Source organism: Diadema antillarum, unplaced genomic scaffold (assembly GCF_040938485.1).
Source record: "Diadema antillarum isolate AM-2024a unplaced genomic scaffold, OU_Dant_1.0 scf00000046, whole genome shotgun sequence".
In the NCBI taxonomy this organism is placed as follows: Eukaryota; Metazoa; Echinodermata; class Echinoidea; order Diadematoida; family Diadematidae; genus Diadema; species Diadema antillarum.
Genome location: NW_027270935.1, coordinates 189,682 through 217,660, shown reverse-complemented (window position 1 = coordinate 217,660; position 27,979 = coordinate 189,682). Strand labels below are relative to the sequence as shown.

The following is a 27,979-nucleotide window of genomic DNA, read 5'->3' as shown; positions in this document are numbered from 1 at the left end:
ATAGAGTGGTCAGCATAATAAAGCATAGAGGAAAGTTTTCATTTTATAAATAATGAACTGATAATGAGCCTAATTTTTCGATGTTTTTGCACACTTTAGAATGTGTACAGTAAATAATTTCTCTGCTGTTGTACAATAGGGATGGCGAGTCGGCCTCTCTCCATTCTGGAGGCAGTGAAGCTGAGGGAGTATGCCCCCCTGGATGCCCTCTTCAAAGTCCTCCCCAAAAAGGCTCAGAGGGCCTTGACATTGAGCCAGTCAGCCATCGATGTGGAGTTGACATGTTTAGATGCCAGCAGTGAATTCATCATCCTGGGCACCAACATCGCAGTGGTGTACCTCTTTGACAGGCAAGAGCAGCAGCTGGCTAAGCTCAAGTGTGAGGTGAGTTCTGTAGGAGGATGGTGATGGTGGGATATTGATAATGATGGTGACGATAATATACAAATAGTGAATGGTCACGAGGGTGAAAGATAGAGGCGCTCTATTCAACGAAGCGAGGCCGAGTTGAAATGTGTGCCTCCATCTTTCACCTCGTGCAAAATCTTGTTCCATTGCACGAGGAAAGACCATACACTATTTGTTTTAAACATTACCTAGGACATCAACAGATATATAACGTAGTCCACACAGATTCTTGAATTTAGCACAAAAATGGCAACCATTTTCGAGATGATGGCAAATGAGTAGCTGCACACTCACAGTCAGCCATCAAATATATGTACCGGTACGTATGTATGCGGTACACGAAACTGATTGTTTGAAGTTGTTAACAAAAATGAGTGACAAAAGTATGTGCTTGTGAGCACGCATATTATACAAATAGTGAATGGTCACGAGTGTGATGGTACAAGATTTCGCATGAGGTGAAACATAGAGACGCTCTATTCAACGAGACGAAGCCAAGTTGAATAGTGCGCCTCATCTTTCACCAAGTGCGGAATCTTGTTCCATTGCACGAGTAAAGACCATACACTATTTGTTTTATACAACACCTTGAATGTCAACAGATGTGGTCCATACAGATTCTTGAATTTAGCACAGAATTGGCAACCATTAATTCTGTGAAAGACGAATGAGTAGCCGCACAGTCACAGTCGCCATGTACGTGTATGTACGCGAAGCCGATCGGTTGAAGTTGTTTACAAAAATGAGTTCCATCTTGTTCCATTGCACGAGTAAAGACCATACACTATATATTTGTTTTATACAACACCTCGAATGTCAACAGATGTGGTCCATACAGATTCTTGAATTTAGCACAGAAATGGCAACCATTAATTCCGTGAAAGACGAATGAGTAGCCGCACAGTCACAGTCACCATGTACGTGTACGTACGCAAAGCCGATCGGTTGAAGTTGTTTACAAAAATGAGTGACAAAAGTATGCGCTTGTAAGTGCGCCTGTATTGTTGGGTGCATGTGGCAAATGCTTGTTTATTGTGACATCAGAGCCGTGCGATGGAACAAAAACTTCGAGTCAATCGTGAGTTTAACATGGGAATCAATGGAAATGGGTGACGTCAGCCATGCGCTATCCATTTTTGCTCAAACAAAATTGCATGGCTGACAGCCACAGCGTGCGATGGAATTTTTAACTAAATGTCACGTGATGGGCAATCGACCAGTCGGATAGCTACATTCTAATTAGGTGTTGTAGAAAATGTAATTGTTGAGAGCGCGCAGAAACCTGGACAAATATTAGTTTCTTGTGATATCAGAGCCATGCGATGGTAACTATACGTTATCCATTTTTGCTCAAACAAAATGTACGGCTGACAGCCACAGCGTGCGATGGTACTTGTAATTGAATGTTATGTGTTGGGCAATCAACCAATCAGCTACATTCTTTTTAGGTGTTGCATAATGATGATTACCAGTATGCCTGTAAATACTTTTGCTGTCGACAGTAAGAGAGATACAGCAAGTATTATGCTGGTGCTGTTGATGATGATGATGACAGTATGATTCAGTAGGGGGAGGATGGTATTGATACAAGGTATGCTGGTTATGATGAAGTTACATTGAAATGATGGAAGTGATACTTGAGGTCTTTGATACAATGACTGTCAAAAAATTGATAATAATAATAATAATAATAATAATGTACATTTATATAGCGCTTATTACAGTAGTTTCTAAGCGCTTAACATTTAAGCGCTTAACAAAAAATTGATGATGTCATACACATAATTACAAGTGTAAAATCATCTCCATTCAATACTTCTCTGTAACAATCTATAGTGTCTACAGTGTGCATGTCTATATGTGTGTGTTTCTCCTATAGACAATACACGTAGTCTACGTCCTTCTGCTGTGGATTTTGATGAGTTTTTATGGCAGATTTGCAATACATTTGTAGTTCTGGCAGATTTCATTTGGAACATTACCTGGTACATTGAGAGGAGAAAGGAAAAGAAGATAGTTGCACATATTGTAACAAGAAAGGGTATAAGAAACATGCAATGTATCCATGCAGTAGTAATTCAATGTGATATGTGACATAATATTATGTACAGTAGGATGATGTCATCTCTGAATACAACTAAGAAGAGCTGCAGAAGTTTCAGAATAAACCTGTGGAATCAACTTCCCCAACAAATTCCAAATATTTAATCAGCTGTAAGATCTGTGAAGATTAGCCTGAATTCATTCTTGCTTTGTAATCTAAAGTTGTGCTCTTGTTATCTGTCTCTTTTAAAGGCTCAAGTGAGCTATTAGGCTCATTCACATACTGTATACGCTATAATTTTCGTGTACATAAATTTTCGCGAATTGCCGCTGTCACACATTTTCGCGAGTGGTTAAATTCGTGATTGGGGGACCAGAGAAAATATGAAGTGGCAAAGAAAGTGTGAATTTTCAACTTACTAGCAAATAAGAATGATACTAGTTATACACTGCATGAAAAAAACTTACCAAACTCTGCGAACTAGTAAGTTAGAATTCAACATTTTTGAAGTGATTAAGTCCATCGCGCTAGATTTCTGACGAGTGGTCCCCTTGCGAAGATGGATTGGCTCTCTACAGTATTCGTAAGTAGACGTGGACGTGCGTAAACAAGCTTAGCCATTATGGTCTGTTCGGTAAGCCGTGACATGGTATACTAGTACTGAAATGTTCGTATCATCAAGGCAAGGGATTCATTTTGGAAGGTAATATTTTCGCGTGTTGTTAATTTCGCGAATAGCTCTCGACTCGCGAAAATCGCGAAAATAAAACCCCTGCGAAATATGTAGCGCATACAGTACATGATAAACAAACAACAAAGAAACTAACAAAAAATGTGAGTTGAATCGCAATTCAAGTCACATTTTTTTTCTTATAGTGAATCACATTCGAACAGAAGGTATTGAGGACTTGTGGGTAGTGTGTTTTATTTGCAACTGTATTTATAGGTCTGGATGCGAGGTAGGTCTGGATGCTAAGAATGAATAATGTTATTTCTTCTAGTTTTTTATGCCTGTGCTATTTTTTTTTAATTTTTGCATTAGTACTGCAGTGTAGTCACATAGCTTGCAAAGTCCAGCACTGGCTTAATTCTGACTTTTGTTGGCCTTGTGAAATCTGGCATAGCTGCACAGTGTGTAGTAACCTCGATTTGTCCTGATCAGTGGAAAACTAACTTTGGACCCAAGACTGAATCTGTGCGGCTGTTGCTTGAAAAGTATCAGTGTATACAGTCAATGAATCTGTGAATTTGTCAGGGACTGTAGTTGGGAGGATGTTGGGAAGATAGTGCTTCCGACTTATTCATAGTGTAGTACAGGTATGAGTTTTGAAGTCCGAACAGTGTGAGCAAACTGTATACACACTTCCTGTGTTTTGTTTGTGTGTGAGTGTGTTTTGTTTGTGTGTGAGTGTGTTTTTTCTTCCCCTCAGACAGTGAATCTACAAAATCTTCTACCATGTGAACGATAGTTTGGTGTGACCAACGTTTTATGTAATGTCACTTACCCATACTACAGTACATTTTGTAGTACCGGTACTGAGAAATTTCAGCCAATCCTACAATGTGCATAAATGTGATTTACTGAGAAATTTCATCCATTCAAGGGCATTCCAGACAATTTATGTTATTTCACCTCATGTATAAAGTACATATCGATAGTGTCGTGGATAGATGTGGGAATTTTATGAGCCTTGAACAGATGAACCAATACTCTGAAAAACCAAAAACATAATACTCTGAACAGGGATGATGACATAAGAGGCTCCCATTTTTTCCAGCTATTGATGTAGTTTGTAGTACGTTTAATGTAGTAAATTTCAATACTATACTACTTGCTACACTTGCTATAAGTTCACTTGTGAAGAAGTTATGTATTCTTTCTTTGTACTCTTTTTTTCTACTTCCTTGAGCACCCAATCAGGCATTCTTATGGGAAGCTGATATGTCTTTATCCTTGTTCAGTATGATCTGCTATTGATTTTAAAAACATTCTTATCCCACTCATCAATGGATAATGACGCGTTTCGGTCTTTTTGTGAAGAAGATATTCGTCAAGGGCACTTCTCAAAACGAATTCACATGACAGAAGCAGTTCCTTACACAAGGATCCGGTGCTTTGTCATTGTAGCTGCTACAGGAACCCATGCAGTCGTAGCATCCATTATTTGTCTAATTAAATGTTGGGATACTTTGTCATGTGATAAATCTAAAGACAGCTACTGTAAAAGAGGATATTTTCGCGTGAATAATTTTTTGCGCTTGGTCGGTTGAGAGTTTTGCACGTTTTTCATTCCGTGGAATGAAGATGGTACAGTAACTATTGGAGCATATATGGCAAGCAAAAATATTCGCATGCTTTTATTTAGTAATTCTTGGCAGTAATCTGTCCACAAGGGAACATACCCTCATGACCTGTATGGAACACAATATAAAGCAAAATGCATACAGTTAATGTGATTCTTGAGCTCTTTCCCTTTTCCTGTCTTTCTCTTTCTCTGGTATTCACCTCTCTTGGATTTTCATGATACATCTGCTTGAAGTTTTTACATCGTAATGATGCCCTAGCAGAACTGGCTTATTTTTGGAAGTTCATTGTAGGTTCAACCCGTTGTGGATTGATGTGCATTTAGTAATTGTGTGATACCCAACATGCCCAAATTGCACAATTGATACAAGAGTGTGTCGTTTTGCTGTAACACTGAAAAGAGCAAATTTCTAGCTACAGAATCTATTTTTTTTTTTTGGGGGGGGGGTCCTAATGCCATGTCTCAGGAAGTGAGAGAAGTGTCAGGAATAGCTCTAGGTTGGTTTTTGTAGGAGTGGACATTGTCCTGTGATACAAGGTTTGTCTGTCAATGACTCAGACAAACACTGTTCACTGCATCTTGTGATTTCAAATGTAACCTTGCCTGCATATTCCCTCAAGAGAGTACTAGTTAAATTCTTTCTTCTTCTTCATTTTGGTTTTCCAGTGGGGGGGGGGGGGGGGGGTGAGGGGAGGGGCAATCTTTTGTTGATTTCTTTGTGTTTATGTACAATTTGTATTTTGAAGATATATGAACTTGTTAGGCATCTCGTGATGTTTAAAAGCTTTCAAGATGTAAATTTAGGGTTTTGTTTGCATGAAATGACTACGGTATCCATATTTATCATATGAATAGCAATATTAGCAAATACTTACTCAGTGTAATCTAAGACTCAGTGTGAGGTCTATGAGTATATCATTTATTTGATATAGTTACGCTTAATGAGTAGCCTTTGGATCTTGCGTATGTACACTGTACGAAGGGCTACCAGACCATACAATTTTGAGTCATACATCAAACATGTGACATTGAGGCAAGGCTCATGATTGAAGCATGACAACACACCCAGGAAGGAAGTATGTTTGTATGTTGAAGGCAAAAATAGATAGTCTCAAAATTAGCAGTATCTGAACAACAACTCTAATAGTGTGATGTGCTGACCAGTTTTAATTTGATACTTGCCTTACAACACATTCGGTATTTGAATAAGGCTTGTGTAACATAGCAACAGCAATTGCATGCAAACTTTATTGAATTCAATGTTTGTCTTTACAACACATTCCATATTTGACTTTAAGAAAATTTGAAGTATACTCGCTGTAAGCAGGTATGTCAAAAAATTCTTACTTTTATAATGATGGTAATAACTTGTAATATATTGTGCCACTTCCACTCTGTAGAGTGCTCAAGGTGAATAAATACAGAGCAAAATTAAGACAAAAAAAAAGTTTTTAAATGTATTTTTGAAGGAGTAGCATGTCAGCTTTGATGTCATTAGGAAGAATATTCGAGAGTTTGGGGCTTGTGATGTCATTAGGAAGAATATTCGAGAGTTTGGGGCTTGCATGCCTGAGTAAATGATCTCCCCCCCCCCCCCCATGATTTAGTGACTTTAGGGATCAACAACAACAACAACAACAACAACAACAACAACAACAACAACAACACCAACACCAACAACAACAACAACAACAACAACAACAACAACAACAACAACAACAACAACAACAACAACAACCAGAAGCAGATAACTGTAATAGCCTTGTGGCAGTGTATCAACTGAAATGGTAGGAATGTATCTCTTCTAAATTTCAATAGTACATAATCATTTAGCAACAGTCAAATATAAATTGATAAAAGTGGTCTTCAATTTCTTTGATTTCTGCTAACCTGCCCTTTGTAGCTTAAACAAGTAAAATTAATGTTGTCTATCTCCCTTTTTAGTGGCTAGATTTCAATAGCAAACACTCTTTGTTCACTATACCACATATATTTTGACTGCAGTGTATATTACTGCAGTGTGATTCTATTCAGTATTCTAAAGGTAAACTTACGTGAAGAGCACATGAAACTTCATCCCTTGTGCTATCCTTTCTTTATCTCCTAAGGACAAAACCTGCCATGTGTCCTGTGTAAAACTTCTGACCTGCCTTGACCATCAACTTGCTGTTGGAACATCCCATGGCCACATTGAGATCTTTCTACTCCCGTCCAGGTCACATGGCCATGCTGTTCAGGTAAGTTAGAAAGTCACCTGAAAAAAGAAAGAAAGAAAGAAAGAAAGAAAGAAAGAAAGAAAGAAAGAAAGAAAGAACACACAAACAAACAAACAAATAATAATTTAGATGGATGAATGAATGAATTACTGTAACATTAATGCAAGTATTGCATGAATATTATGTTGTTTATGCTGTTCAGGTAAGTTAGAAACTCTTTTCTAGTTTTATTCAAACTAGTGAATGATGAATGAATCAGTGAATAGATTGATATACTAGTAATAAATTGTATTTGTGTGCAGGAAATTGAGATACTGTATTAATCAAACCCAAATTAGCATCAATGCATTTTTGTATGGTTGCAAGAGATGAGACAAGAACATCAAAATATATGGGCCGTGACGCGAGAAAAGGGCCCTTAGCGCCGCTGCGCGCAAACGCCAGAAAACGGCGCGGAAGTTTGACAAAGCAATACGCGCAAAAAAAGATCAACTAGCTTACTGCGCGCACATGCATAGACACACCAAAAAGTGAAAGGATTTGGACAAAACATGCTTTTTTGAATGACGTAATGGGGTCATTTAGGATTGGAATTTCAGAAAAAGGTTTACATATCTAAATACGTCAGAGTTCCTTCCACAATGTGGAGGTGAAAACTCATTTTCGGTATTTAATGCCCCAAGGGCCCTTTTCTCGTGTCACGGCCCATATATATCAATCAATTCAATTAGAAATAATTGTGGATTTGTAAAATGCTGCTTGAAGTTTTCATCAAAAATTTCATGGAAACAATGAATGAGTTCTCTTCCAAACTATTAAGACACTGAAAAACTCTTAAACACATGTGATGCAGTGAAAATGAATTGCAGATATATTAGAGGAAAAATTCAGAGATACATTGAACTCAAGATTTTTTTTGTCATATTTTATCATTATCAATTAAGAAAATCCCATGTTTGCAGTACTTAGTGCAGTGCACATAGCTGCATCGTTCTTCAATAGCAGGATGCTTTTTTGTATGGGGTTACGAGTTTTAAAGTGTGTAAAATGTACTGAATGGCAGTTCATGGATTTGTTTTCTTGGCTGTCACCTGTCTCCTGTGTGTCAGGCCAAAAAGTTTGTGCTGGACCACTTCCACCAGGACAGCCGGGTCTCATGCTTGGAATGGAGCAACAATGGCATGAAACTTTTCTCGGGGGATACAGAAGGGAAAGTGATTCAAACAGACATCGACTTCTATGAGGTAAAGTGTACATGATATAGTCCAAGCCATTATTGTCATCTTGTCTGGCATTTTTAAAAACTTTTTAAAGCACTCTTGAAATGTTTCTACATCAATAATTCTGCACATTTCAAAGAGAAATGACATATTTTTACCTTTCACATGCAAAATTGTATTATCATCCTTGATAAGATCACAGAATTTTGCTCCTCCTGACAGAACATGTATGCATCAGTTTTAAGATTTGTTAACCCTATATTAACTGGGGGGGTCAAATTGACCCCCCTCTCGACATTTCGCGCCACGATTCCGTGACACGCAAAGATTTTGCCGCGTCGCTTCATAACTTTTTTCATTGAAGTTTCCCGCATATTTTGAGACCAAATTTGCGATGTCCGGGTACACCATTCTGAAGTTACGTAACCTTTTGCATATATATATCAATCCCAAAACAGCTCAAATTCATGATATCGTGTGCAAATCCAATGCAAATTGTGTTTTTTTTTGTTAAATTGATATAAATTAGATTATTTCAACTTTCAATCATAGAAATTAATCAATTCTAATGTGAATAAGCTTGAAAAAGTCCCTGAAACAAATTTTGGCCAAAAAACAATAGAAAACAAAAGGTAAAAAACAATGAAATACATAAGAAATTAGCAAAACAATATAGAAAAAAGGAATTGATTTTAATTGTGCTTTTTTTTACAAGAAAATTGTTTGATGTGTCTTGAGGAATTCTGACACAAAACTTTAGCAATCCTTCAGCGTATTTAATGGAGTTACAGGTGGACCTATGATTTCATGCATAAATTTGCATAATTAATTTACTAAAAATACAAAGTCAATCTATTTCTATTGTATGACCATGTAATCTTGTAGATGACATCCGGCTTTATGTTCAGACAAAATTTTGCGGCGATTGCGCAATGGCGGCCGAGATCTGAAGGGGGGGGGGGGGGGTCAAATTGACCCCGCCAGTAAAAACTTGATCTCAAATCGCCCAGTTAAAATAGGGTTAAACCTTTGTGTGTTATGAGTGCCAGTTGGCTCAGAAAACTCCTTAGTGTTGTACACACTGTTCAAAGTCAATAGTACAGAAAGAGTTAATGGGTAGAGATTACAACTTCCAGATGCATACATGTACGTGCATGCATACATACAATGCACGTATACGTATGAAGCTGCACGTGTCATCAAAATTTGCAAATTATGATGCATAATTTAAATGCATTGCAGCAACAACTAATACATCTCAATACTGGTTTACTGTTTGTGACAATAGTAAACATTTCTGTACTTTGTATAGGGAGTAGTAGTAGTGATAGCAGTAATCAGTGATATTATAACTATTGCTTAGTAGTATCACAATCATGATGATGACGATAATGATTCTAAATGCTTATCGCAGTCATTCCCATTTCATTAGTGTTTTATCATGCTGATGATACTATTGTTTGCAGTACTTTGAAGAATGTTCCCAGTGGTGATGATTGATGTGCTTACACAAATGATTACATTATGGTGGTGTGTCACCTTTATGGTGGTGTGTCACTTTGACAGAACCAGTGCAAAGCCTCACTTGTGGTGATGGAAGAAGAAGGTGTGGTCCAGCTGAGCTATGCACACAAGAAAATCCTTATTTCCACTGTGGGACGGACAATCATTTGTACACCGGAAGATGACAACAAGATCCAGCAAGTTGGGCAGCAGCCGAGAAAACCGTAAGTCTAGGGCTCAAATCTTTGAAGGCCTATAGATCCAAACAACAAAATGTGTACTTTCTTTATGAGATTCAATACCTCATCAGTATTCATCTAAAGGGAGAACATAATAAGATTGTTATTTGAGTCGAAATTATCTATATCATGATTTTGATTCAGTAAGACTACATGTACTTGATAATCACCACCATTGTACACAAAGTTGTGTTTGCCAGTTATATTGTACTCCTTTTTGTCCCTGCCGAACGAGTTCTAGCAGGGGACTATGAAACGGGCTCCGTACGTGTGTGTGTGTGTGTCCGTGTGTATGTGTGTGCGTCCGTGTGTGATCAAAATGTTCAATTTGCTACTTCTCTGTCATTTATGAGCCAATTTTTATTCTGTTTGCTCTATATGATAGCACTACATGGGAGCTTTGAAACTTCTACACAGAAATTCAGTTGTGACCTTTGACCTTGACCTTTGACCTATATTGTACATTTTGCTACAAAATGCTACTCCTTCGCCATTTCTAACCCGATTTCGATTCCGTTTGCTTTATGTGATGACACTAGGTGAGGGCTTCAAAACTTGGACACAGAATTTTGACCTTTGATTTCTTTGACCTTTGACCTTGATTTTTTACCTGTATTGTACATTTTGCTACAAAATGCTACTCCGCCATTTCTAGCCTGATTTCAATTCCGTTTGCTTTATGTGGTGGCACTAGGTGAGGGCTTCAAAACTTCTACACAGAATTTTGACCTTTGACTTCTTTGACCTTTGACCTTGATTTTTGACCTATATTGTACATTGGCTACAAAATGCTACTCCGCCATTTCTAACCCGATTTCGATTCTGTTTGCTTTATGTGATGGCACTAGGCGAGGGCTTCAAAACTTCTACACAGAATTTGACCTTTGACTTCTTTGACCTTTGACCTTGATTTTTGACCTATATTGTACATTTTGCTACAAAATGCTACTTCCGGCGGGGACATATATTACGCACCGCATAATTTCTACTTTTCCTTGTTTTGGATGGGACTCTCTTTATAGTCATTATTCTTTCATTATTTTGAATGTACAAGTAGGCCTATACATCCTTTTTCTTTCTTCCAGTAATTTTGATATGCAGAAGGGATGTGACACGTTTTATGTTTTTACATGGAATAGGCCACATTTGACTCATATTTTAGGTTGATGTGTGCATGCATTTATACACATATCTGTGAAAAACACTTGACAGGAATATTTGGAATGCCATATCCAAGAATAGTCCAGACATCATCAGGTATGTGTGACTACTTGTCATCTGGACTTTAATCACAACAAATATTAAACATGCAGCTTCCATGCATATTGCTGTACTACCGGTATGTCATGTTTACCACCTCGTCCTACTCATTTGTCTCAACCTATTGTACGTGTACCTCTTAAATTTGTGTGCTTTATATTGTGTATCCATGCAATTCACTGTGTGTGCTCACAGATTTGTTTCTACATTATAGTGCCCACATGTACAGTACCAGTATACTGTCATATTTTTTAATGACATCCTTTGCACTGTGAATAATGGAAGTCATTACCCTGTTACATTGCTATTTACATTGTGCAGGTATTCATTGCCAGTTACCAGTAGGAATTTCTAGTTCACCTTTTATAATATAAAAGCCAAGGTCGATAATTTGATATAAAACATTTACTATGCTTCAGATCACTCCATCTATTGTAGAGATACTCTTGATCAAATGATCAGCATACATTGTAGATGCTGTTCATTTCAATGTGTCACAGTTTGAGAAGATTTGTACTTTCTCTGACATCTTCAGAAATCGCATCTGTAGGCAGACTCTGTGCTGCAAAAGCATGTGCCATTTTTCATGAATTTTTCTTATGGAATTCCTTCCCATTCTTCTTTGAGAATCGAAAGAGATTGTTACGTATGATGTTACTTTGTCCTAAAGCTCAAGGGATCTTCCCTTTGCTGTTTGATTTGCCACAAGATCCACCAGTTACAGTGTATTGACTACAGGGAAGTGTGATTTGTGTTTGCAAGTAAAAACCAGTCACAGTGAGTCCTTTCTAGCAGAAACCTATTGAAATATGAACTTTATACTAGTACGCTGTATGTGACAAATATTGCCACAGTGTAGAGGACAAGTATCCTCCCAATAGATGTGGTTGATCTATTGGGGGAAAAAAAAACGTATATGATTCTTATGAAAAAGCAAAAACGAAAACAGCATCTTGAGCAATAATGACATCAGCGACAAGCAAACAAGGAAAAGAAGCACTTTTAACCCTTTTGGCCTTGTCAGAAAAATTTCTACAAGTTCCTGACAGAGGAAAGAAATATGTAGTCCATGCCTCTTGTCACTGTTGAAAGCAATCATGGCATTTCACTTCATGTGCTTGCACCATCGTAAAAAGAATTTCACCAAGACTCTTCCATTATATTTGTTATCTTGGCAATGTTCTTTGGACCATGTCCCCCAGTCTCATGAGTAGTTATAATTCAGAATGATTTTGAATACTCTCCTTAAGTAGTAGCATTTGTTTATTCAGCACTTGAATTGGGCATGGTGGGTGGTAAAAGCTCACAGGCACTTCTGCTGTATTAGAATACAGTTTCTGTCAACTGCCAAAGGAGAATTTATACAGATTGATATTAATTTGGAATGACAGGTAGTCCTGTAAAGTATATGTTCAAACAAAACCAGGCAGATAGTATCATCTAGTATTATGAGTCTTTGAATGTCAACATCATACTGTTTGCCAGGGCTATTAAAGTGTCAGGACATGTACACGTATAGTCATGCAAGACAACCCTTGGGGTGTCTTGACTCTGATGTTAGGTCATAAATTACCCATCAATCAGTTGGAAATTGAATATTTCTAATTTGATATTTTCTTGTGGGAGACTGGGTATTTGATCTTTCTAAAGATGAGACATCGCAATGAGTAAAATTGTCATTTGATGCTTTCATGCAAATTTAAAAAGAAAAAATCATAAGTTGTGATTTTATGCTTGGTGCACCTAAAAATGATGCAAGCGATTTTGAGATCTGTAGTTTACAAGATGCATGTGATAGAGAGCCCCTATCATACCATGTAAAGTGACGCACTGGTAACCATGATTTGGGTGTTAATCAGATTTTGCTCAGATAATCACTGGTCTACTGTTTCAATACTACATGTGTTATTCCATTGAATATCTGTTGTGAATAGAGTGTCCCTTCAGTAGCTGTTTTTAATAGATTTTATCTAGAGCAGTATCCACATTTGATGTTATGTAAGATGAAACATTTAATGCTGAAAACTTGAATTCATTCAAGAGAATTTTAATGTGTGTAATGCAGTAATCATTTCACAAATCTTTGTCTACTTCATCAGATTATATATTTCTTCATTTTTGTATTTGGCAGTCATCTTGAAATATCATTAGTCTTTTTAAGACTTCTCTCATCAGAAAATCTGCTAATCCTTCTACTCAAACTTGTAGAAAGCACACTGTTCTAGATGTAACACTTTAAGGGAAAACAGAAAAAAAAAGAATTGCTAGATTTTTTGCTTTTTTTTTATTGCGATAGTCTTGCATTCTTAGAAAGTTGAATGACTGTGCATGGTATTCGTATCCAAATTTTGGCAAAACTTCACTAATGATGTGCCTATCCAGACTTTTTACAAACTATATATATCACTAAAGAGTGGAGTATTATGAATTGATAGGATCTGCCATTCTAATGACTACATAGGAAAAAATGCAGGGTGCCTGCTTGTAGCACTAGTAGGTAACAAGCTTGACATAGCAGACTAAATGGAATTAGTAACTACTTTACGTAGGTGTGTGTATAATATATGGCTTTCTAGCTTAAACAAGCGTTACCTAGGTAGCAGACTGTATTTACAAGGAATAAGTTATATGTCTATAGGGCTTTCTCTGTGTTAAGTATCTTAACCCGTTGAGGACGAGTCCCGAGTATACTCGGGCAAGTGTCTATGGGAAATACATGTTTTAGCAAAATCAGCCGTCCTCAACGGGTTAATTGTTCATAGAAATTTCTCAAAATGCAGTCATATGCCATATTGTCAAACACTGGTCAGCATATTTAGTGTACCAGGTACCGCTAGTTATATTCCAGAGCTGATACTTTTTCTATACTGTCTCTCTCTATCTGTACATTCCAGATATTGATGTTTTGTGTGCTATGAGGGCAAGGGGGGGGGGGGGGGGGGCTTTTGTCAAAATGAGAAGATATTAGTGAACTAGTACCTGTATGATACATTTAACCAAGTGTCTCACAGTAGCAAGTGGTTTCATTTCCTGCACCATGTTTGGTGATAGCAGGTATATCACTAATTTACTCAGAAAGAAAGGGACAAATGAAACCCTCTAAATATCATTTTTCCCCCTACTCCTATTGATATTAGTTCAGGTCTCTTGACATAATCAGACTTCAGGTCAGAAGCTTGGAAAATGACTAGAATATCAGATGAGTTTCCCTACGCTGCTAATAAAAACTGAGAAAATGAAAAAGAAAACATCTCATTCACCATTGCATTTGCATTTTACATCTTGGCTTGCAGTTCATCTCATGATACATGAATCTGAAATTCACTCAGTTGTTGGTTGATGGATCTTTATACAATGTGATGATGAAACAGACAAATGTCTACTGCTTCATCTGTTGCGTAACCATCCAGCGTAGAGACAAAGTGTAATAAATGAAATAAATGCACTGAGAAAACAGATCCTATGATGGAAAAAGTAAAGAAATTAGATCTTTGTATAGTATTGCATGATAGTTATGTTTTTCATGCAGAGTCAGTAACTTAAAGTCAAGTTTAGGATATTTTAACCTGTTGAGGATGAGTCCCGAGTATACTCGGGCAAGTGTCTGTAGGAAATGTGTGTTGTAGCAAAATCTGCCCATCCTCAATGGGTTAATACTTCTGTTCATGCAGTTAGTTATAATCAATTCAGTTATCTGTGTGTTTGAGAGCATCATTTTAGCTAGCAAGTATCAGGATTTGAAGCAGAGGCTGCTCTCAATATCATGATTTTGGCCAAGTCTGTGTTTGAGTAAGCCAGTATGAGCATATCATAAAGAAATTCACTATCATCTAGAGTTTATGATTAAATGCTTACAAACATTTTATAGCATTTGATTCATTAATTTGATTCATTTTCTTTCTTTTTCAGAAGCAGTGCATTTGTTTCAATTTTTTCTAAACCATGGGGTGTAGATGCTCTTTTCTTATTAAGTTTGATTTGTTTTGGAAATAAGAATGCAAGTTAGAATTTGAATGTAAAGTGAAATGATAGGAATGAATAAATTTTGTATTTTCTTTTTACTTTAATATTCCCTTCTACAGAGGCAGCTATGGAGCCCATTTCAACCCAGGCCTGTGTAAGCCTAGCAACGCCACCTTGTATGTGGCAAGGCCCGGCTGGCGTCTGTGGCATGCCAACCCCGAGGGCGTGGTCCTGGAAACCATTATGTTCAAGGACCTGATTGGGAAGGAGCACTCACCCATTCAGCTCCTTCCAGACACGCCCCCCGCTGTCATCCCGCCCCCGACTGAGCTCCAGCTGGGTCACCTGCTGCCATACAGTAGCGGGCTTCTGGTCAGTTGGTCACTCTCCTCTCTCGTGGTCCTGCAGCCCAGTGGTCCCGAGGGGGCTCTCGTGGTGGCCAGCAACTTTGGAGAACTGGGCAGCATTGTTACTGTGGCTGTCACACGCTATGAGATCTTTGTTCTCAGAAAAGGTTGTGAAAGGAACCTTGTTCGTATTGCTAGTACACCTGAGCTTCAACTAAACAAAGGTATACATGCTCTTAGATTATCTACTTATTTCTGCCTCTTTCATTTCCTCAAGTTAGTGTTCATGAGCAGTGTGATTCAGAAACTTAAATCATTTGTCCACTGTGTCTTGAATCACTCTGCAAAAAGCTTTATTCCTGTGTGTGTTGATACATAATTGGCTTGTAAGGAATTTTAAATGATATATCCTCTATGCATTTTGCTGAAGATGCAAATTTTTTAGAAAAACTGCTCATTTATCATAAAGGTGTAGTTGAAACAGTAAGAGAATGTAGCATAATTTGAGATTGATTTTCTTTTTTATTGTAATTACTTTTTTATCCCGTGGGCAGTGTCAATAATAGAAATTCCCATATTTGTATGATGTACCATGTCATATAATGCAAATACCTGAATATCTGTAGAAGGCATTTTGGTGCATTATTGGTGGAATCCCGAGTTTCACTTAGACTTCCCTGTCATGCTTATAGGCCACTTTAATACCTGCCCTGTACCGCATCGTACCTATTCCAATCAGCTATCAGGTTCATCAGTTTTATGAAGATTACTCTGATGTATTGATACATTTCCTTTCTGCAGAACCTGCAAAATCAGATAAAGATTTCGGTAAAGTTCATGTGATACGCCTGAATCTTGTTGGCAACCCATCAGACATGACTCTGGAGCCCTGTGCGCCAACTCCTGCAGAAAGAATGACATCTGTCAAAATCAAAAGCAAATTCAGTTCCATGCGTGGCTTCCTTAGCAAAGCAGCAGACGAGCTGACCGATAAGGCCCTGGAGACCAAGAACAAGATGGAGCGAAATTTGGAGCGATCCTTCAAGCTCAACCTGCCCGTTCCTGAGAGGAACTCGGATGACAATATCAGCGTCAAGAGCGACAGGTCATCTGTCAACAGTGATGAGCCCACCAAAGCTGACCCTGGTACTCCAGAGGCCGAGCTGTCTGAGAAATTGCTTGTCTCAGTCGTGAACTCGAGCTCAATGAGTGGTGAGGTGTCACCCAGTGGACAGGTGTTTCCGGTAGACCCTCTTGCCAATTCATCAAATCAAACCAGTGGAGAACTTTCTCAAGAGGAGCGAGCGGAGCCAACAGGGGGCAAGACAGAGCAATCCAGCAGCAATGTCTGTCCTGAAATGGAGGCGCCCTGTGAGACAAGCAATATGGACAAGGAAATGAGTGAAGTGGTCCCCTCAAGTAGTGATAGATCACGTGAAAGGAACGGTTCGACGGGTTCAAATGTGTTAGCAAATGGCAATGAGAGTGCTGCGGATCGGGTTTCTATCGTGATTACCGAGGATCCAGCTGAGGACCAGTCAGCACATGTGGTGCAAAACTTGAACAAACGACAGTCTGCCGCCTTCAAAATCAGCAAAGACATTTTGGGCAACATAGATGGAAACTTTGAAAGTATAGTGTTTCAACCCAAGCCGAGGTCCAAGACGAAAAAGAAAAGGAAAACTGTCAAAGGTAATTCGCCAAATCACAGATTTCAAACAGTTATTCTTTCAAATGTATTTTTCTTCAAACCCATAGATTGTCGTGATGTGTAGGTGTATCACTTTGGTATTATTGTTATATTTGGGTCTTAATACTAAAGATATATCCATGTGCGCTCTCTTCTGTTGCCAGTAACACTGATTACATTTGATTCATACTGAATATTATGAAATCAAATATGATCATACTTCGATTAAGAAATATTATATCAATCACAAGCACATATTTACAAGTGGCACGTTGTGGACTTTGAGGATGTGATTAATGCATCTATGGGCAATCAAGAATTCTCAAAGAAGCTTTCTTTTATTTAGCCTGTCCCTCTCCTATTCTTTCTTGCTCTTCTACACTTTAATAGGTGCAAAAGTGGCCACCAATGTTGAAATAGGCGAACAGAATTCGTCACATGTAGATGCTCACAATGCAGAGGTCTCCTCATCAAGACAGAAGACAGCCCCTTTCCTAGAAGCCATCAAGGAAGGTGAGACTCTTGAAGAAATTTCTTCAGGACAGGAGTCTCCAGAAACGGAAAGTCTTACAGGAGTTGATGGGAAAGTGGACAAAGAAGTACCACTGCCAGGAGAATTGGAAAAATCCGCTGTCCCTGGAAATGGGACTGCAGCTGAGGGTGCCCCATTGACAAGTAAAACTGAAATTTGTGCAACATTGTCAGTGAGTTCAAAGAAAGAATGTGAAATGCGAGAACTGAATTCAGTAAGCGAAAAGTCACTCCCTAGGTCACTGAAATGTCCATATGAAGAGAAGGCAAGGACATCAAGTACAGGATGTAAACCGGTTGGTGAGGAATCAGTTCAACAACCTGTTGAAAGCCATACTACATTAGACAGTGATAGTCATAAACAACCATTGAGCATTAGTATGCCAAAGTCTTTAAATGCTGAGGATCAGCCAAAGAGAAGCAATGGGGAGTTGTCTCCCCTCAGAAGTCCTAGGTCCCCAAGGGGTTTGTCTAGTGTTGAGCAGACGCGAAGACTAGGGGTAGTTATGGAGGATTTTGATCTTGAAAATGTGTCAGCAGATGAAAGAGCTGCAAATTTTGCCGAAGCGCAGGACCTAATTCATTCAGATGCTCCAACTGAGGAGAAGGAGGAGGACACGGTAGATGAACTTCCAGTGATACCTGAACGGAAGAAAAACAGATATCTGGGGAAGGTGAAGATGTCGGCAGATGCCTCAAGACCAGTCTCTGAATTTGAGGACATCTACTCCAAATACAGACAGACAGTCATGCTTATGAAAGAATCCATATCTGAAGAGGACTTAACAGCCCAAGCAGGCAAGGATGAGGTCGTCCAAGCAGCCAACAGTGATGACTCTGAAACTGAGAGTCATGAGTCGGATGAAGGAGACGAAGTAGAGCCGTCACTACCGGAGAGCATCCAGCAAAAACTAGCAGGGAGCTGGATGCAGTGCACAACCCCAACATACATCTTCCAGTTATTGGCCTCGGAGCGACACATCTGGTACGTGGACCACCGGGATCGTGCTCACCACAGCCTCAGCTCCGACATCGCCTGCAAATGGAGCAAGCTCAAGGATGCGCACTCTCGCCTCATAGCCGTTTCTCCATCAGGCAACATCGTCTGGCGCGTGCACCCAAAGACTCTGTCAGCACATGCCAGCACAGCTATAACTCAGCGCTGCCCAGTGGGCTTCAGGTGGAACGAGGTGTCTCGAGAGGTTTCTCAGGTGTGCCTGGATGAGAACATTGCGTGGATCATCAAGCAGAATGGACAGCTGTGTGTACAGAAGGGACTCTGTCGGGACAAACCCTACAGCAAGGACCTCTTGGTTGAGAGCAATGCCCACGTGGTACAGATTGCAGCCAACAATGGAGTGGTGTGGGCCAGGACCATGCAGAATAAAGTGGTATACAGAGTGGGAATCACTACCAAGAAGTATCAGGGAACACATTGGGCAGAACTGCCAGATAATGAGTAAGTCTGCAGCATCTTTCTTCATGTCTGTCAGTGTGCACTGTCACATCTTGGTGCAAATAGATTCTAATTCATAAACACAATGCTTGTTCAGGACAACAAGATGCTAATGCGAGCAGATCCCTTTGCAAATTTTCGAGAATACTGTAAATTCTGTGTAGTTCTGGTTTGCCAAGTCAGTGTGGAAGCCAAGCAGCACTGATTCATTCAGTGATTGCCATTGCTGCTGTAAATAGTTGGAGCTTTCTATTACAACTAGATGTAGTCCAGAAATGGAATGTCTTGACTTAATCTGCTATGTAAATCCAGTGTTCATCCTGTAACCGTTTTCTACATTTGTCCTCCCCCTCCTTTTTAACACTTTCTGTGATGGGGTACTGCAATTCCTTGTCTCTGTGGGTTCGTGTGTGTCTGTCCTCTTGTCTGTCTTTCTGTCTGTCTGTTTTCTCCCTCTGTAATTCCTACAAACCAAATGGAACAGGCATCTGAAGATGGTGAGCATAGCACTGGACTCCAAGAACACTGGCTGGGCCATCACCGACACGGGTACGGTGTGGTTCAGAACAGGGGTCAGCATGGAAAGGCCAATGGGAGATGACCAGAAGTGGTGGCAGGTCAGTCATTGAATTTGATATCGTAAGCTGCGTTTATACCATGTTCCCGACATCTGCGGCAGCCCATTTGCCATAAACGTAGTGCGCTGTGGGTAGATGAGACATATCTCCTGCATTTCCTCCCGCCCCCCTTCACATTCTAGTCTTGCTCGATCCAGTCCTGGCCCTTGTAAACATATAGCTATCAGACGCTGTTCTCACAGCGTCTGGTCAGGTTAGACAATAAATACTTTTAGTCGCGTCCCGCAACAGACAACCTCAAAGTTTTGTTGCGGCCTATAATGTGCAGCCCCGTTTTAGTGCATTCACATTTTATCACTGCATACAAGATTCTTCATTAGCACTGGGATTGCCGTGGCAAATTTTTTGACAGTTTAAAAATCTGACGAGGCATCCACGGCAATTACGGCCTGTCGCGTTTGCCTATCCCGTCTCACCACGTTGTTTCAAGTCCATCCTGTTTTGTCCACCGTGGCCTGAAACAGGAATGCCGTGGTTGCCTTGAACATGGTGTAAACGCAACTTAACTTAAGTCTTATTTACTGAAGGTTGCCTATTTAGAACTAGTGCATGTATGTACTGCTGCCCCAGAGTCCCCTGCCAGAAGTATTATGTTAAAATATGTCTCAATTACCCCTCCCTCCCCCCCCCTGCATATTTATACATGTGCACAAACAATTGAATGTTTCGTATGAATTTTTCCTATGTGATAAATTTTCCGTGGATTCTTGTGCATGCTTGAATTCCCAATATCTCAAAATTGTGGTGTAAAGTTACCATTACAATGGCAAAAACATTACAATAAAGCAATAAACATTGTGTGTAGTGTCATAGGTAATTCACACACTTTGATGGTATGAAAAATCAGGTGAAGGGTATGGGTCAGCAACCATGGTCAAGGCTTGAAATTGCACTGCATCACAATTTGTAAAATGACTGAGACACAGTGTAAATCGCCAATTAGATATTAGGCCAGGAGGTTGAAGCTCTGAATGATATGTGCCTAAAAGAAAAAAAAACAACAACAACTGAGAACTTAAATGTTGTAGTATGAAGAGGTACGTCATTGGACATTGCAATGATGCAGTGTCGGGCAAGTCATATCACCACCACACTAAGCCTGTCTCTGTTTGGTTTTTTGCGAATAGGTTTGCATGAGCGAGTACCTCATGGAGGATCCCAACGTCCTGCGCATGATGGTCAACATGGCTGGCAGTGCCACCAGGGTGGACCGAGTGGTCAACTGGCTAAAGAAGCAGTACTACAAGGCCACAGCCATCGCTGCCAACTCCATGGGGGTGTGGGTCTGCAGCTCCTACCACTTCAAGACCACACTGCATGTCTCCAAGGGAAACCTGCTCGGTATGAATAATATTCTGTAGATTCTTATGATGAACAGTATCAACTGAGCAGTGTCTCAGATTGTCATTTATGATATGCAATTAACTTTTTAATGAACCTGAAATAAGATTTTGTGTAATCAGTATCATTTGTAGACAGGGTGCTGTTCAAATAATAGTGTTGAAGAATGATTCTTTTCATTCTCTATTGATTTATTCTGATCAGAGTCCATGGTGCTTCACGGCCTCCTGCAGGGGATGAATAAAAATGCTTGACTTGCCATTCTGTATTATACTGTAACACATTAAGAAGGATATTATGGTTTTTTTTTTAAAGGTGTACACATACGTTTTGTAATGATGTACATGTATGAACTCAAGCATGTTATTGTTTGTTGTCATGAAATATATGTATCATCCTTCCTAGCACTCCAGAGGCCTTACCCTGTTAATCCCTTGAGGACGAGTCCCGAGTATACTGTATACGCCGAATATTTCGCGAGGTTTTTATTTTCGCGAATTTCGCGAGTCAGCTGCTATTCGTGAAATTAAAAACACGCGAAAATATTGAATCTAATGCTGATATAAATGTGATGTACGCGTATACATTTCTCCGTTCAGTACAGGACTCCACGATCGCAAATTTAACCACTTGCGAAATTGTCGGGAAGTCCCGATTCGCGAAAATTTAGACTCGTGAAATATATGGTGTATACAGTACTTGGGCAGGGGTCTATGGGTAATGCGTGTTGTAGCAAAATCAGTTCATCCTCAATGGGTTATGGTCATACCCTCTAAGCCTGTTGGCAACACTGAATCTTGCATTAATTAACTCCCTGCAGGGTCAATTTCTCCCTAACGAGCTGACTGGGATTAACTTAACAGAAAAAGGAAAGAAGAGTTTTTGTGGCCATTTCAATTTATGACGGTTGATGATAATACATAATGATGAATATATGACCCATGTAACGCTGTCCAGGATCCCGATGGGAGCTCTCCAATCCACTGGGCCTGCCAACATCAGCTACATGGAAGTGTGTCTGTGCATCTCCCTCTTATGGACCAAGTGGTTTGTGCTTCCGGCTTTCTTCTTACAGTAGTGCTTTTGAGCTAGTCCTAGTACACGCTTAACACTACTGAAGAAGTGCTTTTAGAAATGTTTAAAAACATTTTAAATATACAGTGTGAGCATGTGAAAGTGACGTCTGAATGGGGTTTTTTCTATTTCATTTGCTGTGTTTGGGTAAACACTCCAACACTATTGCAGTAGGTTCAGGTTCACCACTATCATGGCTCTGGCAAGAACATCCTCACATGAGCAATGGTACTATGAGTGATAGTCTAGAGAGAATGAAAGTGAGAGTGAATGAACACAGTGCATCCTGTACTTGAGAAATTGGAAATATACCTTACTTTGCTCCCCCCCCCCCCCCCCAATCTAGATGATGTTACACAAGCATACATAACATGACTTTGACTGTTCACTTAGCTGTCAGAAAACATCTGCAATGTAATCTTTAAAGTTAACCTGTTGAGGATGAGTCCCTGAGTATAATTGGGCAAGTGTCTATGGGATATGCGTGTTGTAGCAAAATCAGCCCGCCCTCAACGGGTTAAGCAAATAGAGCAGTGACATTGTCATTGAAATTTTACCATGAAGTAAAGTAATGCCATATTCATCGTTCACATGTAACAGTGATAAAGCTATATTGACGTATGCAAATCATATTGGACAGTTACATCATCTCTGTACAATTATCCCTTGCTTGTGCACAAATTTTCTGTATGTCTCCTTTTCTTTTCTGCGTAAATCATTTTCATGATGTCATGCTTGAATAGTAATGATTTACCAGTAAATTTTCCCACGCTTTCTTCCAGGAATGATATGGGCCCTGCAAACAAGCGGGGAAATCTTCTGCTTCTCGCCCGAGACCCGCAAGCCCGTCATGGTCCAGTCCCCCGACGGGATCCTCTTTGATTACATCAGTGCCACAACCAATGCTGTCTGGGCCCTGTCCACCCAGGGACAGGTCTACGTTCGGATGGACATTTCTGAGCGCTGCCCCGGAGGTGCCAAGTGGAAAAGATTGAATCTTGCACAGTTTGGTAAGTACTTCTCCTACGCATGCTCTCTCTCCCTGCTGGTTTTCTGTCTATCTACCTCTTGCATAGAGATACTTACGCAATGTTATGTGGTCTATAAAGAAGAGAGAAACAACTTGTTATTATGTGTATTATTTCTGTTAAACGTTTTCATGCAGTTATAGCTTATGACAATGTGATATGTGACTTGAAATATTGCTCTGATAACTTGTATGTGTTGCCATTGTAGACTTACATGGTTGGTTATTTGCTATGGTCATAAGAAGGTTACTCCATTATAGGATTGTTATAGCAGAAAACCATTGTGTATCAGATAATGAGTCAGTGTTCCTTGATATCACCCCCCTCACCATCAAAATTAAAGCAAATCAATACTGCGGGAAACAAACTATGAAAGATAAGAAAAAAGATCACTTGAAAGATGACATGAGATATAAGCATGGTAATGGAAGAAAATTGTATGAGTTGTAGCTGTCTTGATTCTTAAGCTTATGATTGAGATATGTCTGTGTTATCATACATGTGATTGAGATATTCAGACATGCTAATCCATACAAGGGAAGTGTTGCCCTCGATGAGACAATCGTGAAACACAGATTAAGCCAGTATTGAATTGAGAGTGCTGTAGTTTATTGACAATGGACCAACATTATCTCAAGTTTCATTGTCTTGCCCGCAGGGAATAAGAACATGGCCCACTTCACGCTTGGCAGTGATGCTGTGTGGGCTGTCGACTCCATGGGCGGGATCCACTTCCGGCTGGGAGTGGTCCTGCCCAAGTACGATGCCCTCCCACTGGCCTGGGTACCAGTGGACGGAAGGCCAGTAGGCTATGGGGTGTACTTCACCCACGTCTTCTGCAGCCCCACCAGCAACATCGTGTGGGCCATCGACAACAAAAAGACTGTGTATGCCAGGCAAGGCGTGTCCAAGAACTTGCCCGTTGGCCTAGGATGGGAGCCTGTGGAAGGTAGGTCATCGGGGTTAGTTTGGTCATCGGGGTTAGTTTGTTCTAAACGTGTCATCTCTTGGTACGTTGCATCAGTATCAGCATGTGTCAGTTAGCGGCAGGTTTTGTATGTATCAAGGTGCTTGTAAAATTTAGCATTTGAGCTAGCTTTTGTCAGTCCCTTAGTCCCAATCTTAGTATGGGAACCAATCTTTCATATGAATAAGCAATGGAGTATGCCTTGCCTTCATTGACAATTCATAGGGAGCTCTGCTTATGAAGCATCTATGTCTCATTAAGGTGACACATACCAATGTGAGCAGTTTATGTCTCGTGCAAGTGCTTATATCAAATCAAATCATGCTGTTCATGTATCATGCTGCACAAAAGTCAGTGGATATTGATGGGTGTTTCAGTGGTAAGCCTTAAAAAACCTAGCTCTGAGAAGTTAAGAATTGGGAAAGGTGACTCATCGAGCATTGTAAACATTTTGATACATCTTTTTGTGATTTATTTTTTGATTTGATTATATTGTTTTGACATGACCGCTAAGGAAGCGCTGAGTTCTTCTAAGCAAGCAACCACAGATCTGACAGTTTTGAGTCCCTGCCCCCCCCCCCCACAAAAAAAAAGAGAGAAGTATTCAATGAGACTAAAGTGCTTTGCCTTGAGGTGCAACCACTGCAGCCAGGGGACTCAAACCAGGGACATTGTATTTGATAGTCCACAGTGGTATTCACTGAGCCACGATAGCTCTTCAAGTTCCTCATCTTTAACTAAAGGATTGTCATTGAAATGGAACTTGTTTATCTTGAAATGAATGTGCACAATGTAATATCTGTCATAAAATGTGAGAGAATTCATTTGTATATGTATGCATCTATTTTGCATCTATCTTTATCAGATCCAAACAAAAGTTTACATACATGTGTAATGAACACAGATGTACTCTTCACTAAGCATTTTCTTAAATGTGTCTTGTCGACAGTTACTCATTACTGTCATTACTGTCATTACTGACTCATTATATCCTCATTACTTTGATATGGATGTGCTCTTATATGTGCCTCATAGTATTTTTCTTATGGCATCTTTCACGGACCTGTGAACAGGCACCCAAGCCAACCAGCTGTGCATCAGCACAGACTCTGTGTGGGCGCTGTGCCCCAACGGCGAGCTGGCTTGTCGCTTTGGTATATCTAGTGAGAACGCCACCGGGGATTACTGGAAGAAGATACCTGGGAACTTCAGGTATATCACAGGTAAGTGCTGATATCACAAATACAATACTTCTCGACCCATTTGCACTTTTTAAAAATCATTATTTGATCATAATGTTTGAACACCATGCAACTCTGTCTAATTTGTATAAGTATTAGAGTATCAAGGCAGATGGGTTGTGTAGATGACAAATTTACCAATTGATGTAATAATTTAATATTTCAAATCTGCAGGGCCAAATGTAGAATTCTTGAGTTAGAAACTGTTTTGGTGTAATTTTTTTGAGCAAGGTGTCACAGATGAAGCGTAGTGGATTAGATAGGGATAAGAATGTAACAGCAATATGACATGTGAATTAAATGTCCTACAGTACATAAGGCCACTGGTATTTTCAAACCAGGTTTGTTTGTTGTTGTGTTTTCTTTTTTCTTCTTTTTTTGAATCATCATGTGTCATAATTTCTCCTGTTTCACAGTTTCTCAAAATGATGAGCTCTGGACAATCGACAATGAGAGTCGCCTGTTCCATCGGCTGACCAAGATGTACATCCGCAGTGCCACCACAAAGGCTGCTGCCATGGAAACCAAACTGAACCAGGATGATGATGACTGGGAGCTTCTGTAGGCTGCCTGAATGGTGCAGTTTGTGTGGTGAGCAGACCAGACATACAGCCACAGTGCCACCACCAAGGCCACTGCCATGGAAACCAAACTGAGTCAGGACAATGGTGACTTGGAACTTCTGTAGGTGTGTGATATATTGTTACAGAGTGTGAGAACAGTGGACGAGATAAACATCCACAGTACCACCACAGAGGCTGCTGCCTTGGATACCATATTGACAACGATGAAGATAATGATGATGATGATGATGATATGATGATGATGACGATGATGACAATGATGACGATGATGATGAGGATGATGATGATGATGATAACGACGATGGCTGCTATTTTCCGTAGGCTAGTGATCAATGTGCACAGTTTGTGTGATTCCAGTGGGCCAGGGTTCAAAGGTGAACCACTTGTGAGCTCCAGCCTGGCTGTGAAGAAAAACAAAACAAACCAAACACCAAACAAACCCATCAATGATGTGGGACTAGCTCCTGGAGGGATTACACACCCAGCCACAGGAACATTCTCCCCTTTCTTACACAGGATTGTAATCTTTACGAGGATACCCACCACTGCTACTTCATAACGATGTTTCAGATCATTTGTGCTTAATATCAAACAGTTCTGTGTTTTGTATCTTTTTATATCAAATATTATGTTTTTGTGCATTTATCCACATGTGGACAAGTTTTAGAGTGCAGCTGTCATTATGCCTGTGGCTACAAAATCATAGGCAGGTGAACTGAAGAATGATTTCTTGTTGTATTTCTTTTTTTCATTCGTGTTTTAGTCATTGTTTTTGAATGATATGACCAGTACTATTTTGTATAGCAACTAACAGTGAGAAGAAGTGCTTTATAAGGAGAGATGGCTTTAACATGTCCTGGAAAGACAGTACAGTCAATATAAATACATACCTTAGTTTACGTGGTTCTGTAATCCATTTTTGGCTTACAGCACATCACTGGCAGTAGCTCATGTGATCCCATGTGCCTTATGCTCATTTCTTTGCCCAGTTATTTGAAAGGGTGGCAATTTCTGGCTCTAGCAATTATCAGACGGTCCAGTTGCTTTCTTGTTCTCAGAAGGCAGTATTTTAGAGACTGCCCGTGAAAGGGGACGAAAAGTGAAAGCTTTCAGCATTCTCGGTCTTTATTTTTGAAAATTAAAAGTTTTTAAACATTGTATCTGTGATCAACTGGTATGTACAACTGCCATGTTTTTGTGTGCCTACTCTATTCCTACAGTTATGTAAATCCTTGAAAATTGTATTTAAGGATATGCCAGAGGGATGCTATGGGATGCTCTTATGTGTTATTGTACTGAACAGACCTAAAAGGGGCATCTTTATTTGCTGTTCTGTTGTGATAATCACTGCTGGCGTCGTGTTTACTTACCTTTTCATACTTCCAATTAACTTTGCCACGAGTGGAACATGACAAATATTTCTATGTACTTTCAACATGGATCTAATCTGCTCACTCACAGTTTGAAGAAATACTGCTCTCCATCCCACAATCTATTCTATCTTGAGAGGTTTTATTTCTATTTTTTAATTTTGATTTGTTACTCATTTCTAATTTTGATTTGTTACTCATTCTAGTAAATGTGGCAAGTTAGATACAACATAGTGAAAGCATTTTCTGAGGAGATATGATAGTTATCTTTGGAGCCTCTTTAAGGAAATGTAGCTCTACCAACATCCCTTAGCATTTTAGGTCTGAATATGACTCCTACCTGTTATCATTTTTTGTTTTCTAAAGACAAGATGTATTTGAGGATAGGTGCCAAGTGTATCATTGATTTAATTATAATGCCATCAGTTCCATTGGTAACATGTTTTTTTTTTTTTTTTTAAGTCATCAGGATTATGGACCAGTAGACTTGAGAGGTTTACTCACTATTATTTTAAGCTCAGAGTGCATGACTTCTGTAGTCATACCTAACAAG

At 39.5% G+C, this 27,979-nt stretch overlaps 1 protein-coding gene across 1 annotated transcript; it reads left to right on the top strand.

Annotated features, from left to right (window-relative positions):
- Positions 1-8: 8 nt before the first annotated feature.
- On the top strand, positions 9-27,892 carry LOC139715320 (tectonin beta-propeller repeat-containing protein 2-like). The gene is made up of 15 exons (XM_071626897.1): positions 9-384; positions 6,867-6,995; positions 8,084-8,218; positions 9,761-9,921; positions 11,149-11,193; positions 15,279-15,730; positions 16,308-17,198; positions 17,587-19,186; positions 19,668-19,800; positions 20,949-21,162; positions 22,120-22,209; positions 23,019-23,246; positions 23,923-24,213; positions 25,305-25,454; positions 25,889-27,892. The coding sequence occupies exons 1-15, from the start codon at positions 142-144 to the stop codon at positions 26,035-26,037; spliced, it is 4,911 nt and encodes a 1,636-aa protein (XP_071482998.1). The 5' UTR covers positions 9-141; the 3' UTR covers positions 26,038-27,892.
- Positions 27,893-27,979: the final 87 nt, after the last annotated feature.

Excerpts from the sequence above, each read along its gene's own strand:
- LOC139715320 (XM_071626897.1), top strand. The coding sequence starts at position 142 with ATGGCGAGTCGGCCTCTCTCCATTCTGGAGGCAGTGAAGCTGAGGGAG. Across the intron at positions 9,922-11,148 it reads GGGCAGCAGCCGAGAAAACC|GAATATTTGGAATGCCATAT; the intron begins GTAAGTCTAGGG and ends AACACTTGACAG. Across the intron at positions 25,455-25,888 it reads GAACTTCAGGTATATCACAG|TTTCTCAAAATGATGAGCTC; the intron begins GTAAGTGCTGAT and ends CCTGTTTCACAG.